This window comes from Talaromyces proteolyticus (genome assembly GCF_021365285.1).
Source record: "Talaromyces proteolyticus strain PMI_201 chromosome Unknown BGW36scaffold_5, whole genome shotgun sequence".
NCBI classification, from domain to species: Eukaryota; Fungi; Ascomycota; class Eurotiomycetes; order Eurotiales; family Trichocomaceae; genus Talaromyces; species Talaromyces proteolyticus.
In genome coordinates this window covers 1487551-1501967 of record NW_025764281.1, presented here as the reverse complement: position 1 = coordinate 1501967, position 14417 = coordinate 1487551, and the positions used below count along the sequence as shown (strand labels likewise).

The following is a 14417-nucleotide window of genomic DNA, read 5'->3' as shown; positions in this document are numbered from 1 at the left end:
TCTGGGAGCCGCAGGCACGCTAGCGCTGCCCAATCAACGCGCGCCTTGTCTTGGCACCCGCTGCCCTCATTATTTATCATATTATCATTATCACCACCTCACTTCTTCAAAAGTCACACCCGCACACAAAGCGAGGTAACACAGAGACCGCTTCTTCTTCTCCTTCTTTGTTTACCCGCCGGGCCTGACTTAGCTATTCTTCAGTGTCACCATATTTCATTGCTTCTATCGACACCGACTCCAGCCTCATATGCCTGCTCGTTTGTTCTGCCCGCCTGGAGCAGCTCTCAGGCAGGAACTGCGATAACCTTGTGTCTGCCTCACGCCGCCATCAACGCTGCATAATATAACGATGAATCTGTCCCTTGTTGACCCTTTTGCCCTCGCGCAGGACTACCCCGATACTTTGACTGGGAAATTGAGTATGCTTCGTCTGGCTGACTTGCTACGAGGGATGAATGTTGATTGCGCAAATAGGGAGCGGCCATGCATCGTGTCTACGGTTCAGTCGCAAAGGCGATTACATTGCGGCCGGTCGGGTGGGTGATAACCCCTTACTATTTATGACCTAGTGCACAGCTGATGCATCAAAGGTTGACGGCACCATCGTGGTGTTCGATCTCGAAACAAACGGGGTGGCACGGAAATTGCGAGGCCACACTCGACAGATACAATCACTTAGGTATGGACACGATATATTTGTACACACTGAAAATCATATAACGTATGCACTGACGGAATCATGAAGCTGGTCGAGAGACGGCCGATACCTGCTGAGTTCCTCGCAAGATTGGAAGTGTATCCTCTGGGATCTCAAAGACGGGTCACGCGTACGAATGGTGCGATTTGCAGCGCCAGTCTACATCGCCGAATTACACCCTTTCAACCAGTATGTTTTCGCATATACAACACAGGTTGTTTCAAGTCTAACTCTTTCTCTTAATTTGCTAGTCTCCTCTTTGTCGTTTCATTATTCGAAGAACAACCGATCCTTGTCGACATCTCAAATCCGAAACCCATCAAACGTATACTCCCATCCATTCCCCTCCGGTCACAAGACGGCGTCGACCCGGCGGCCGCAGCCAAACAAGCCGCACAAGACGCAAAGCAGTCCACATGCGTTACAATCTTCACAGCACTTGGAAACCATATCATCGCGGGGACATCGAAGGGGTGGATCAACATAATTGAAACGCAGTCATGCAAAACTATATACTCGACACGACTCTGCAATGGGGTCATCATCCTCATCCGTCTTGCCAGTAACGGGCGCGATCTGCTCATCAACAGCTCCGATCGAGTGATCCGCACCGTCATGATGTCCGATTTGTCCCAGCTAGGCATGGGCCTCCACCAATCAAACATCCAACTAGACGTCGAGCACAAATTCCAGGATGTCGTGAACAAGCTGAGCTGGAATCACGTCTCGTTCTCATCCACGGGCGAATTCGTCATGGCGTCCACATACATGAACTCTGATATATACATCTGGGAACGGAGCCATGGCTCCCTAGTGAAAATCCTCGAAGGGCCTCGCGAGGAAATGGGCGTTGTCGAATGGCATCCCTCGCGACCCATGATCCTATCCTGCGGCCTCGAATCCGGCTCCGTGTACATGTGGTCAATCGTCACACCCCAAAAGTGGTCCGCTCTCGCCCCCGATTTCGCCGAGGTTGAAGAGAACGTCCTCTACGTGGAAAGAGAAGACGAGTACGATATCCATCCTGCCGAGGAAATCCATCAACAGCGACTAGACCAGGAAGACGAAACACCGGACGTCTTGACACTAGATCACGCAAATAGCGCGATGGATGTTGACGCCGATGGCGAAACGGATACTTTCCGCATGCCCGTTTTGTTGGATGTGTCGGATAGCGAGAGCGAAGAGGAGATTATCGCCGTTGGTCCTGGAACTATGCGAAGACGGAGCCCTGGCGCTGGGCGTGAGTGGATGAATACCAATGACGGCCAGGGGAATGCATCATCCAGTCGGGCTGCCACAAATGGGACAGGAAGGAAGGGTAGAAAGAAGCAGTCGTGATCGAATAGCCTTTAAATGAGGCTAGATTACTAGTATACCGGTTTGCATCTGAAATAGGTAGAGGAGTTTGAGGCTGGCGTTATGGGAATGTGTTGGCGTTGTTAATCCGCATTAACAGTAATGAAAGGAATTATAGGAATACGGTCTGGTGTACATCATGAAATTTACTAGAATGGGTGTGAACGAATAAACACATAATATATTAGGCAAGAATTAATGATATTGTTGTTTGAACTCCACAATCCCATTGAATGTTTCTCCCCCATATGCAAATCAAGATCGCTCAATACAGGTATTCAAGATAAATGCTTTTTGCCACCCGACGCCAGACCCCCAGGTCACCGCTACATGCTCATCACAGGCAAATGCAAAAAGCAGATGAAATTTTTTGTGAAAACATCTCCGTGTAAAGCAGACAATTGGATTTTTTCGATGTTTGTTTCTGTTTCCCTGGAACCGCGGTTCTTTCATCTGTTGAAAAACTTATTAATTAGATGGTGGCACTGACCCTGTCAATATACTTTGGCGGATAAGTGGAACAATGAGTAGCCACATGAGCCCGTGAGGGGCCTGCGACGTAATATATCGGTAGGTATTTTGTTATGGGATTGATATGGTATCTTCCAATTGTCTGACATTCAGGACGTGGGTGTTGTGCTGTGCTCTATCGTTGAGGCCCAGAAACACTCGATGGAGCAGTAAAGCTCGCCCACAACTCAGAAAAGCAGTGTCTCGAAGGTTAAACCAAGGACATGTCTGCTTTGGGCGATGCTCAGCGGTAACAAAAGACAAAGGTATTGGTAGTGAACTCGGTGATGACACAAGAGGAATTCTCCTCTCGATCTTTGGAACATTGATGTATCGCCATTCAGATCCCAGGCGGGTTTTCTGGTTTCCTCGCCTGGTAGATGTGCAGGATATTGTAGGCATGTATCTCCTTGTTGTATGCTTCTTTTTTTACCTCGATCGCGAGATGTTTTATCTGCTCGTGCGAAAACCCGAAAATGCGGTGCATAGGAGCCAAACTAAGGGTCTCAAGGCTCTCCGAAATAGCCAAATTGTACCACCGGCCCACCTTTTTTTCATGCTCGTCATGATGCCATGGATTCAATGGTAATCCGACAATTTGATGGTCAATCTGAACAAAGCCTTGCCGCTCCAAAGAAGCCATTGTTTCGCTGACGCTATGCGCAATTGGTCGGGCCGCCATCTCAGTGGCTTGCTTGAGATATTGATACCAATTGCTCATCGAGGTATTCTCCAGGGATCGCTCCTCGCAGCGGGGTTCAAAATCGATCTCAACCTGCTCAAACCACCCCCCTGGGCGCAAATGAGAGAAGATCTTGCGGTACAGAGAAGGCCAACTGGCCACGCAGCCACTGCCCATTTGCATGTGAATGAGGTCCCAATGGTCCTCTCCGAGAGCCCATGGGTATTCGAAGTCGCGCGGAGAATAAAAGTCACAGTTCTTGGGACCGTTCAAAGGCTGGATATCCACCAGATCCAGGCCGACTACAAAAGCCTCGGGGTATTTGTTAGCGACATCAATGGCCCAGATTCCAGTCCCACAGCCGAGATCCAAGACACGCGCATTGGGAGGATGAGGGGCGTATATCAAGCCGTCGCCGACTCGAGCCTCAGTGATTACTTTGTGGAACAGATCCAGGCGATCTTGCTCTTCCTCGTCGCACGGTAGCATGTATATTCCCCGTCGGTAGCCATGATAGGTTCGCCCATTCTCCACGTGACGAGGATGATGCTCTGGGAGTCTTCTCACAAGAAAGATGAGATTAGCAGCTGATTGACATTTGAATGAGCTACCATGCGCGCACGAAGCCACGGGGAGTCACCTACTTGTAGCTAGACAGCACAATTGTGGTCGAATCCGGCCCAGGCAGACTTGTCGCGTCCAAGTTCTGGCGGGGCCCAGCGGGCTCCGTCGAGGAAGAGTAGGCCGTAGGCGGCGACGGCGGAACAGTGGCGGTGGTGGTGATTTGCACGGGCGTTGGCTGAGGCAGACTCGGGCCGTGCTGGCTGTTGGGGAACATTGTGTTCCCCGGCGGTTGCTTCTCTCACGAGCAATTGATCAGTCGACGGCGGGGACGGGGGCGGGAGTCAACCAGCAGAGAGAGCTGGTGGTCGCCAGACGTTTTCGAAGCGAGAAGATCGGAAAAGGCGATGTTGCAGGCAAACCACAAGGGGCAAAGTTGACTCTAGCCGCAGAGGCATTTATCGAGGTCACTTGCGCGAGCCGGGGGGGACAGGGATTCTCAGCTCGAGGGTAAGCGAGCGGTGGTAGATCGCATGGCCAAGATGAGTGCGGCGGGATATGGAGATTTGGAGATCTGCAGGGCGACGGGTCGATAGACGAGATATAAGTAGGCGAGCAGGCCGCCGGGAGACGTCCGTGGGAAAAGAACGACGAGCCGGGGCGATGTCGTTTAAAAAAAATTGGCATCTCGCATGTCCTATGTCTGGTGTGGTCTGGTCGGTAGGGGTGGCCGCAGAAGCTCCATAATTCAGGCCATGTCGCTGTTAGACAATGTTAGTTAGCAGCAGGGCCGCGGCTGGCAGCGGTGATTCGCCCGCTAAAGAAGCACTGCGCATACCATGCCAGGCCCGGCCCGCAGTAAGGTGCAACCGTGCAAGTGGTGCCTGCTTATGGGGGCCACCAATGGCAGTGACGCAGGCTGCCCGGCGCTGTCTGGGCACCCAGCCTCGCCGGGCTCCTCAGCCGCTATATCGCTCCAGCACGGCGGCAGTGACCTGGCGTGGATGATGGTGATGATGACAACGATGATGTTGCTGCTGCTGCTGCTGGGTGCGCGAGCTAGTTCTGACGCTCGACGCACCATTGGACAAGACCAGTAATCATTCGACTCGCTAGCACGCGAATATGACCTGCCGGCATGTACCTAGTCCTGCCTGCGACTCACTGGCCAGTCTGCCACAATAATGCTAACTTCTCCTTCCCTAGCTGCCTCGCTACGGAACCGCCGCGCCCTCTCCACTCTGTCACCCCACGATGGAGGATCATCGTACAGATAGAGATAGACAGTTGACGTGTCTGCACACAGCGACCCGGCGCTTGTGCAATGCAGGGAGTCTGGTTGACGGACTCGGGCAGAAGAGGACAAGGTAGAGGTGGCCTGCGTAGTGTTTACTACTAGTAGTGTTGGTACATGGTTAACGTTTAGAATTCTGGCAAGAGGTAACTGCGTGCTCCAACCCGTAGACCAATGACAGCTGCCCGGGGCTGCGGCAGGTGCCGAGGGGCCTGCCCCATCAGCGTATCCGCCGCCTCCCAAGCCCTTGGGATTGCTCCTGCCTTCTAAGTTGTTGCTGCTCCTGCCTCCTGCCTGTCGGGACCACCGGTGTACTCCTTCTCCAACTGCTCATCACTAGCTGATCCCTGCGTGCCACTGCGACAACACTACTCCTAGTCTCTACCACCTTGCTACACTGCTTTCATTTCCTTGTCTACTTGCACCAGCGCTCCATCTCACCACCATCAATTGCTGCTCCTACTGCTGCTGCTTCTCATTTTCTAGTCCTGATCAGCTATCATGCAAGGCGACGCCGCCACATTGCACGGCTGCTGCGGCAAGACAAGAGGCCACAATGGGCGCAGGCTACGACTGTTGGCATCCTGGCAGCTGATCTGAATCCGCCGTACGATCGCCGGGACGGTCTGGCAAGTAATTGATTCCTGACTAGCAACGCATCGTACGAGTCGTATGCGAAAGACGGTGTGCAACCACCAGCCAGAGAAGCCCGAATTTCAAGGCAGCGCAGACCCGGGAGTTTGGTTCAGCCTGTGGGAGCCCGGCAAGTCGCTCCAGCAAGTCTCCGGCCGCCGCTCAGGCCATCTCCTCCCGTGCCGCCTCGCCCAGTCAATGCTTTGGTTGCTTTCGTCTTTAGTCCATCAGAAACTCTCCTAGCCTCTCGCACGCTGACAACGGTGTTGGCAGCTCATCAGTCCGCCATCCACCGCGCTAAGGACCACCCCAAGCGCCTGCTCTCCGAAAATGGACGGGTTGATCAATGACACCAACAAGCTTTGGGGTCTAGCCGACATTTCCCTTTTCTTTTAGCTTTGCTTCTCTCCTAACCGATCGTCCAAGGTGTCATCATCGAACACGCGTGCTAACCTTCTGTGCTGCTCTCATCATCGCTTCGTCGATCCACCCCTTCCCCATTGCATCATTCTAGATGTTATGCAGCACCCGGTGGAGACCAATCCTACCAGTAAAGAACGTTTAGTGTTATCGAGGCGCCCCTGAACCCTGACGGCGTGAAGCTGGACCCCATCGAAGTCTATGTTGGTGCCATAGCCGCATCTCAATAAGGCTCATTTGCATGCGGCGCAGTTCCCTGCATCCGTACATCCCCGTGCTGACTTGTGCCATTGCGCCGCCAGAAAACGCCGAATCGAATTGGCCTGGCTGGACTGGCTGGCGCTTTTCCATTCGAAAAGCTTCGAGCTTTTGCTTTGGCTTACGTTGACCCTCCTGTTATCTCCGAACAATAGTGAACAAAGCGATGTATACAGGAATCCCGGGAATGGCCAGCTCATCAACCGCTCAGATAGCAAAATACTGCTAGATAGAAATTGAAAAAAAGAAAAACAGAAAATCCGCTGGTCACCGTTGACCCACCTGCAATTGCCGTGACTTGTTCGCTATTGAGTCTTACGAGGACAACGAACAGGCCAGAGTTCCAAGTTAAATAATTTGAGTATTTGGCAACTGTCTGCTCCATTTACTAGTCAGCTCCTGCTTAGTGCCGCCCTGTCGTTATTATATGATTGTAAGATGCAGGGACGAAGATGGAAATCGTACATCTGACCAAAGGGAGTTTTCCACACACCCTAAACCAACCGCATCTCCTGCACTTGTCATAATTTGCCATCGCCCGACATGATCCTGTCTCTAGACTCGGAGTCTAGAGTTTGTCCTCTTCCTAATTTCAGGCACTTCAATCAAAAACTTCCCTTGGTTGATCAGTTATCGATCGGTGACTCCATCCCGGCGCTACAATAAAGTATACACAGCATCCGAAGACCCCACTCACAATGTATCTACTTTTTTCCTTTTGCGCGATGCTTGTAAAATCAAGGAATCAAAGAACTTCCTTGCTCCATCGAACAGAAATTTACGAACTAGGCCGGATTCCATTATCGAAAAGGGGATGAATCTTCATAGTTGCAAAGACCAGGATGAAATGCCACTTGTAAATGTGGCTCTGCAACGTGTGTGCTTTACACTTCATGATACTACGATCACTAGTTGGACCTTCCCTAGTATTATGCCGATCCTTCAAAAAACATTACGCGGAAGATGTTCTAACTTGTTACGAAATGAAACCCATAATTTTGCGGCGCAGACGAGCTACTTGAATACTTATCATGGGATTAGCTGAATTGAGTTAGGTCGAATTTGACACTGGTATGGCTGCATTTGCCAACTGAACGACCCTACTCAGACTGAGAGAAGAAAAGCTAAACCGAAACATTGACAACGAGGCTACACAATTTCAGCCTCTGGAATTTAAATGGCAATATTCAAGTTGGACCGGCAGGGACCTTCCGCACGACAATGTTAACCGGAGAGGTTCTAAAGATCCCACGCCTTAAATATATCATTAACAGTGACTGGTTTGGTCCGGCACGCGTGCTTTCTAGATTCGAAAAAGTTGTGACAGTGGCTGACTGAAAATGGTACTTTAGGCAGTCATCATGTCCATTGAATAGTTATCATCGAAATAGTAGTAATTAGCTAGGTCTGACGTGGGACACGACAGTCGGGCTTGGATCCGTTGTCACTGTCTGCGCCGCAAATCCGCACAGACACATGCAGGATGCATTGGAGAACGATTGATTATGAGTCTCCAACAATATTATTCTTGAGGGTCCCGCCAATGAACTAACTTGCGAGCTTTAAGTCTTGAGGGTTTAGGAAATATAATCCAGGGCTACCCAACAAATAAAACCTTCCTGGATTAATCGAATTTGATGCCCAGCTTGCTGCCCATAAAGATGTATCACACCAAGGAAAGAAGGTTTTTAGACCATGCAACACTGAACATCCAGCATCCGATATAGAGACTAGACTTTAGAGCCATACTGTAAATGGTTGATGCCGCGGAATAGTGGATGCAGTTTCAAGCGGCAGCCAAATCCCTCAATTGAATCATCCGTATAGATCTGTCGATGCAACCTGCGAAAAGCAACCGATTAGCCATGCTGTGATGCATAAGATAGGGAATTTAAGCGCCGTTTTCATAAAAGGAATCAATTATAATTTTCTGCCCTTATTTAAGTTTCGGTAGAATACACTGACCACACGGATTCAACCATCGACGTCAGGCAAGCAGCATGCAATAATTGGATGGCGCGAGCCCCACACGAGGGCGTCCACACTCTTTCTTGGAGTTGCGCTTCACGAACCAAAATAACACATCGATCTGATTGAACAGCAGTGTTTTGGAGCCATCAAAGCACAGACAATAAGGATCCTACGACTAGAATCATTTTTGGGCAAGATTCACTAGCTGCATAGGACGGGAATCGCGGCTCACGGCTTGGGCCTATTTCGTTATATTTTTTTGCGGCGCTGACACCGCCTAAACAAAAAAAAACATTTGCATGCATCAATAGAAGCCGAAACTATTGTCTCAACCAACCCGTCAACTTCGTCTATTGTTGACGTGGACTAGTTCTATTTCGTTTCTATCCCACGAGAATAAGCGAAAGACTCGACTCGAATCAAACACATACATGCATGCGCTCCAGGCTACTGCGGCCTCCTCGTTATCGCTTCCTTCGAGCACGTACATCTATGCCATTGCTGAGGCACCAACATCTGCAGCCCGCCAGTTTGGGGCCATCTCGTCGGATGACTCGCTGCGTTTATTCGATGGCCAGTCCCTGCAACCGCTGACGGTTGCATCTGCAAAGGCGCACGAAGGCGTGACGGCGCTAAAGAGTGTTCGGAGCGTCGGAAATGCGCCTGCGTTTCTGGCCACCGCAGGCCGAGATGGGGCCGTGAGACTGTGGGATATCCGATCTGGTCATGTGTCTGGCAAAGCGGATGTGGAGATGAGAGTTGGTATGTCTTAGGACTGAACCTTCATGACGTATCTGGATCGTGGGTTTAACTAGGTCGTGGTACTAGAAAGGGATGTGCCTATTTTGTCATTGGCGTGCAATCCAGAGACGCATACGATTGTTGCAGGAACTGAGATTGTATCTTCCCAGGCGACAGTTGCTTTATGGTTGGTGATTTACTTGTTCTTGGTTGAAGCCTGCATGACTGACGGTAGCCAGGGATATCCGCTCACCTGGGGAAAAGAAACAACAATACGTCGAAAGCCACAACGATGATGTGACCGAGGTATCATCTTTCTTCATTTCTGAAAGATAAATTTGAATCATTGCTCATTGTAGACATAGCTTCAATTCCATCCTACACGCCACAACGTTCTGCTGTCTGGCAGCACAGACGGCTTGGTCAATCTGTACGACATCAACATAGCAGATGAAGACGACACTCTTCTACAAGTAATCAATCATGGCTCAATCCACCACGCCGGCTTTCTATCCGAAGATGTCATCTTCGCTCTGAGCCACGACGAAGTGTTTTCTATCCACCCAGTCACTAATCCCGATGGTGAGGGCAGCAATGATGATCCCACTCCAATTCAATTCGGAGATTTAAGAAACCCGCTTGGTTGCGAGTATGTGGTTCAGACGTTGAATAATAGTAACGGCACGTATCTGGCTGCTGGGAATACAGCGTAAGTACCCGTTACCACTTTTCCGTGACTAAAATTTTGATTTTAAGTCATTCCTCTGATATTATCAAACAGCGAGCAACGTCTTGATATCCTCCCCATAGTATCAAACCCAAAATGGGACTTTGATTACAACGACTTTTGGCGCTTACCAGGTGCTCATGGGGAAGAAATTGTGCGAGCTGTACATCTTGACGAACAGGTATGACCTATAACCACCCCCCCCCCCCCCTCCCCCTGCTACTATTATCACAATATCGCCTATATTAATACTATTTCAGTCTCAAACAGTGTTTTCTGGCGGCGAGGATGGATTTATCCGAGCTTGGCGGCCGAATGCATCTGCCGGGGGTGAAAATGAGGTCTCCATGGAAGAGCATGATCACACGCCTCGATCTAAGGATAAACGGAGACAAAGGGACGAGAAGAGATTTAAACCTTATTGACTTGAAAAGGATTCTCTTTTTTGAAACTATTCTTAGATCTTCTAATCATCGAAACTCATGAGATCATTACAGGCTGACTAAACCACAAAATCAGGGGAATCAACTCTATGAATAACTTTCCAGTTGGTAAAGTAGCACACTCTATTAATAGGACTTCTTTCATCTTTCTATCTCACCATATAGCTTGTCATAAACATACAAATGTTACTTTGTAGTATAAATCACGTGACCTTGAAATGCCCGCCTAGCCCCATAAATCGCTATCTTATCGGTCGCCGCCAAGCAATATCAGCAAAAATAATTTCTTCCCAATAGTATGCAACAACAAATGCCACACGCCAATACCAATATTGAATCTTATACAATTTCGCAATTGCCTAATCCGAAATATACAGATCGTCATGATACACCCGTGTATACAATTCTGAGCTCTTCATATATATACCCATCAACCAGTGTAAAATATCTACCAATACCCAACCACCAAACAACCTAAACCGCATCTCTCAACGTCCCACACTCACATCGCATGGACGCCCAAGCCTACCTCATCCGTCACGGATGGACAGGCCCCGGCAACCCGCTCAACCCCAACCGACGACCCGGCACACACGGCGGTCTCGGTCTGACGCGACCGCTCCTGATATCGCGGCGTGAAAACAAGGTCGGCATTGGGAAGAAATCCAACAAGGACCCGACGAATCAATGGTGGCTGCGGGGTTTTGAGGAAGCACTGAGAGGCGTAGGGCAAGATGGGGTTGCGACATCGGCCGGGAGTGAGGGCAATTCGTTGACGAGGAATGGTAGCGAGTTGTATAAATTTTTTGTAAGGGGGGAGGTTATTCCGGGGACTTTGGAAGGGGTTGGTGAGAGGCTAGCTACGGAAGTGGCTGCGGAGGAGCCGGAGAAGAAGAAGAAATCAAAGAGCGAGAAGAAGCGGAAGAGAGGCGACGGTCAAAGCGAGGATAATAATGACGATGATGGCGATCGGAAACGAAAGGAAGAGAAAAGGAAGAAGCGCAAGCTAAAGGATCTTGAAGAGGCGGGGCTGGAAGTTGACAAGAAAAAGTTGAAGAACAGCAAGAAATCGAAGGAGCGAGAAACAAACGATATCGACTCCGCATCGTTACCTTCAGCTGAGGTTTCCAACAACGATTGGGCAGATGTGCGTTTATCTGTAAAGAAGAGCAAGAAGGAAAAGAAAGAGAAGAAGAGTTCTAAGGAGAAGAAGAAAACGAAAAAGACCAAAGACCTGCTATCAGAAGAAAAATATCCAACTCCAGATTCCTCCGTTCAGGATGGGCTCATAATGACAAAAGTTGTCAAGGAGAAAAGGTCAAAAAAAGTAAAGACTGAAAATCCCGATTCGAAAAAAGAGAAGAAAGAGAAAAGAAAGAATAATGAAAAGAAGACGAAGGAATCAACAAAGTGAAGAATTTAGTGCAAGCATATGATACCCATATAGAATACTGGATACAACGTGTATATAATCAATTGATGCCATATACTTTTATTGCGTTTTTAGCGATATATGTATTTAATTATTCTCCTCTTCAGTTACAAGCTTCCCTGGCTTCCCAGACAATATCCACGGCCTCCTCTGCCAGAACTCATCTTTGATAATATCCACATGCTCGACAACAACCGCCGCCTTGCGACGTAGTTTGCGCAGTTTTTCCTGCTGCGTTCGCGAGAGCTCTTTTACATTCGTCTGAATTTCGAGTTCCTTCTCTGCTGTTGAAGACGGATCCTCAAGTTGATATTGTCGGTATGCCACGCTGCCCTTTTTGAAGATCTCCGCTTCGTTGTTGTAGTTTATGCCAAAGCGACGAAAGAGGATTTCATTTTTGTCGGATGATACGGTACCCTATAGGAATGTGAGCTTCTTTCCTTTCTCTTATTTCTGGTATATTGTAGATTTAGATAGGCACGTTGACATACGCTTAACTCTTTTTCAGCCTCGATATTGGTCAATCCTCCTTTCAAAACCAGAGCCCAGAAGGTCGTGTTGAATAAATTGTTGATATGACCTACATACAAAGACATAAGCGACAATTTAATTAAAGAACAAGCTCAAAACTTACAATCCACCTGTCTCCAACTCATATAATCACGCAATATCCTCGCACTAGGATATACAACGGCGCGTCCATCGAAAGTCGGTAAATGCGCTAGATCCAGTGCCTTACCCGGGAAGAAAGATGACCATTGCATAATATAAGCTGCTGTAAAGCTGGACACAACCGTAGTCACAAGTTTCCTACCGCAATATCATCAACTTGTATACCCTGAAACAAACAAGCAAGCAAGCTACTACTACTTACGCGCTCCTTCTTTCGAATAACTGACAACTAGGATGAAATACAAAGCTATGGAACTATCAGCGAAATGCCTGAAATTCGGATATGTTGCTGAGTACGCACCTATATTCGTCGCTGACGCCGTACGCAATACTCAGATCAGGAAGATCCTTCATTACCGCCACTGCCGCGGCATTCATGAGGTCTAGAGCTCGTCGATCATTGGGTTTTTCGAATTCATATTGGTCTGAAAGCCTGGTCTGCTGTCAGCCTTTCTCCACCCACGTTTTTCGATGGGTAGAAGCAAAGATGTATATACTTGTGGAATCCGCGACCATCGATTCGGACAACAATCCAAGTCTCGGGAAGGAGACTGTCTGATTGTTCGAAAGACCGAACGTATTCATATCTATACCATATTAGCCATTTAAATATTCTCAACAGAGTGTCTTGGTTGATGTCTGGTGAGTTATCGGATGTATATAACTTTTCTCTACTTACTTTGAATTAGCCATATCCCCGCACCACAATTCGCGCTGAAAAATAGCTCTTGGTTTTTAATGCGGAATATGCGCTGTGTTGTCTGTAGAAAAAACACAAAGAAAATTTAACTCAAGCGGTATTGCGTGTTCATGAATTAGTGGATCGGTGGAAATGTTAGAGCAAAAAGTGTTCTGCGTCACCGATCTTGAATATTTGGAATGCGGGAACAAATTTGCGGCCAGCACTGCCAGTATACGGTAGGAAGATTGAGTCACCCAAAAACCGCAGATATTATAGCCGGTCTATGTAATATAATTTATGCATTGTCCAAATTTTGTGTACTACTTGTAATTTAACCATTTGTTTATATGAATATGAATTAACTAGACTAATTGTTATGGTATCCACTATGCATTCGTTCGTAATATGTAATCTATGCTTTTGCATACAAGATTTACTCTTCTTCGACGAGTTCCTCGTCCCCAGTCTCACTAGCCTTTTCACTCGCCTCACTGGGCGCTTTATCCTTCTTCGACTTCCTGCTGAAAAAGTTCCGGCTGCTGCGAGCCGACTTTTCTGCGGATGGGGTGCTTGAAAGGGTGCTATCGACGCTTTTTCCAAGCTGAGCTTCGTCATGGGCACCTTCTGCATCTATGTCTCCTTGAAACGGCTCGTTCTTTTTCGAGAATATGCCCGCGCGATCTTTCCAGGAAAGATTGAACTTGCTTGAACTGCTCTTGCGCGTGATCTTCTGGATGAAAGACTCCTTTGTACTGATGTTGTCAGAAGGACTGCTCGATGGAACGAGGTCTAGAGAGTCAAAGGATTCTGCAGCACCAGACAGAGCTCGAGAATCCTTCGAACGCCTTGACGCCGGTGGGGAGATATCGTCAGTATAAAATTCGAAATCCTGAGACTTCGACGCAATATCCTTAGATGCCGCTTTGTCCTTTTCGGATTTCTTGAATATAGTCTTGAAAGTAGGTGCAGCTGGATTCAATTTCGGAGTCACAGGTCGATGAGAAGAGGAAGGACGAGTCCCGATTGGTGCCTGCAATGGTCGATGCTTCTCATGAGGTGTTTGAAGGAAATCTGGTTCCCCAGACATTCCGAGAGGTAGGTGGCTCGATGAACCATACTGAGTCGAGGGTCGACGAGAAGGAGCCCGTGACCACGTTGATGGCGAAGCCCAGTCAAAGCCCAATGAACTCCTTTGACCTACTAAGTCGGTGGATGGCCAACCGAATGGTTCAGTAGAAGGATGAGGAAGATGTTTGTCGAATGAGAATGTGGACGACGGCCGCGGGGATAGAGAGCTCCGGCGGATAGGTCCGAGGAGTGATGATGGATCGA

The 14417-nt window shown here is 48.6% G+C and overlaps 6 protein-coding genes across 6 annotated transcripts; 3 read left to right on the top strand and 3 right to left on the bottom strand.

Annotated features, from left to right (window-relative positions):
• The first annotated feature begins 112 nt into the window (after positions 1 to 112).
• Positions 113 to 2267, top strand: BGW36DRAFT_376796 (WD domain protein). Its single transcript, XM_046215935.1, has 5 exons — positions 113 to 422; positions 478 to 539; positions 594 to 682; positions 749 to 889; positions 952 to 2267. Exons 1-5 carry the CDS (start codon positions 353 to 355, stop codon positions 2039 to 2041), a joined length of 1452 nt encoding a protein of 483 aa, XP_046073286.1. The 5' UTR covers positions 113 to 352; the 3' UTR covers positions 2042 to 2267.
• A 642-nt stretch (positions 2268 to 2909) lies between these two features.
• Positions 2910 to 4089, bottom strand: BGW36DRAFT_294210 (regulator of secondary metabolism LaeA; the record flags this gene model as incomplete). The annotated part of the gene is made up of 2 exons (XM_046211070.1): positions 2910 to 3810; positions 3896 to 4089. The coding sequence occupies 2 exons, from the start codon at positions 4087 to 4089 to the stop codon at positions 2910 to 2912; spliced, it is 1095 nt and encodes a 364-aa protein (XP_046073285.1).
• Positions 4090 to 5657: 1568 nt separating this feature from the next.
• BGW36DRAFT_376793 (uncharacterized protein) lies at positions 5658 to 6837 on the bottom strand. Its single transcript, XM_046215934.1, has one exon. The coding sequence runs from the start codon at positions 6615 to 6617 to the stop codon at positions 6393 to 6395; it is 225 nt and encodes a 74-aa protein (XP_046073284.1). The 5' UTR covers positions 6618 to 6837; the 3' UTR covers positions 5658 to 6392.
• Positions 6838 to 8428: 1591 nt separating this feature from the next.
• BGW36DRAFT_376791 (WD repeat protein) lies at positions 8429 to 10496 on the top strand. The gene is made up of 6 exons (XM_046215933.1): positions 8429 to 9150; positions 9217 to 9316; positions 9369 to 9435; positions 9495 to 9838; positions 9911 to 10037; positions 10117 to 10496. The coding sequence occupies exons 1-6, from the start codon at positions 8820 to 8822 to the stop codon at positions 10279 to 10281; spliced, it is 1134 nt and encodes a 377-aa protein (XP_046073283.1). The 5' UTR covers positions 8429 to 8819; the 3' UTR covers positions 10282 to 10496.
• A 101-nt stretch (positions 10497 to 10597) lies between these two features.
• BGW36DRAFT_376790 (uncharacterized protein) lies at positions 10598 to 11775 on the top strand. The gene has a single exon (XM_046215932.1). It carries the CDS (start codon positions 10811 to 10813, stop codon positions 11711 to 11713), a length of 903 nt encoding a protein of 300 aa, XP_046073282.1. The 5' UTR covers positions 10598 to 10810; the 3' UTR covers positions 11714 to 11775.
• BGW36DRAFT_376788 (putative tRNAHis guanylyltransferase) lies at positions 11776 to 13269 on the bottom strand. The gene is made up of 7 exons (XM_046215931.1): positions 13083 to 13269; positions 12901 to 12990; positions 12705 to 12836; positions 12606 to 12650; positions 12366 to 12541; positions 12223 to 12311; positions 11776 to 12148 (listed from the first exon to the last, which is right to left on the bottom strand). The coding sequence occupies exons 1-7, from the start codon at positions 13094 to 13096 to the stop codon at positions 11819 to 11821; spliced, it is 876 nt and encodes a 291-aa protein (XP_046073281.1). The 5' UTR covers positions 13097 to 13269; the 3' UTR covers positions 11776 to 11818.
• Positions 13270 to 14417: the final 1148 nt, after the last annotated feature.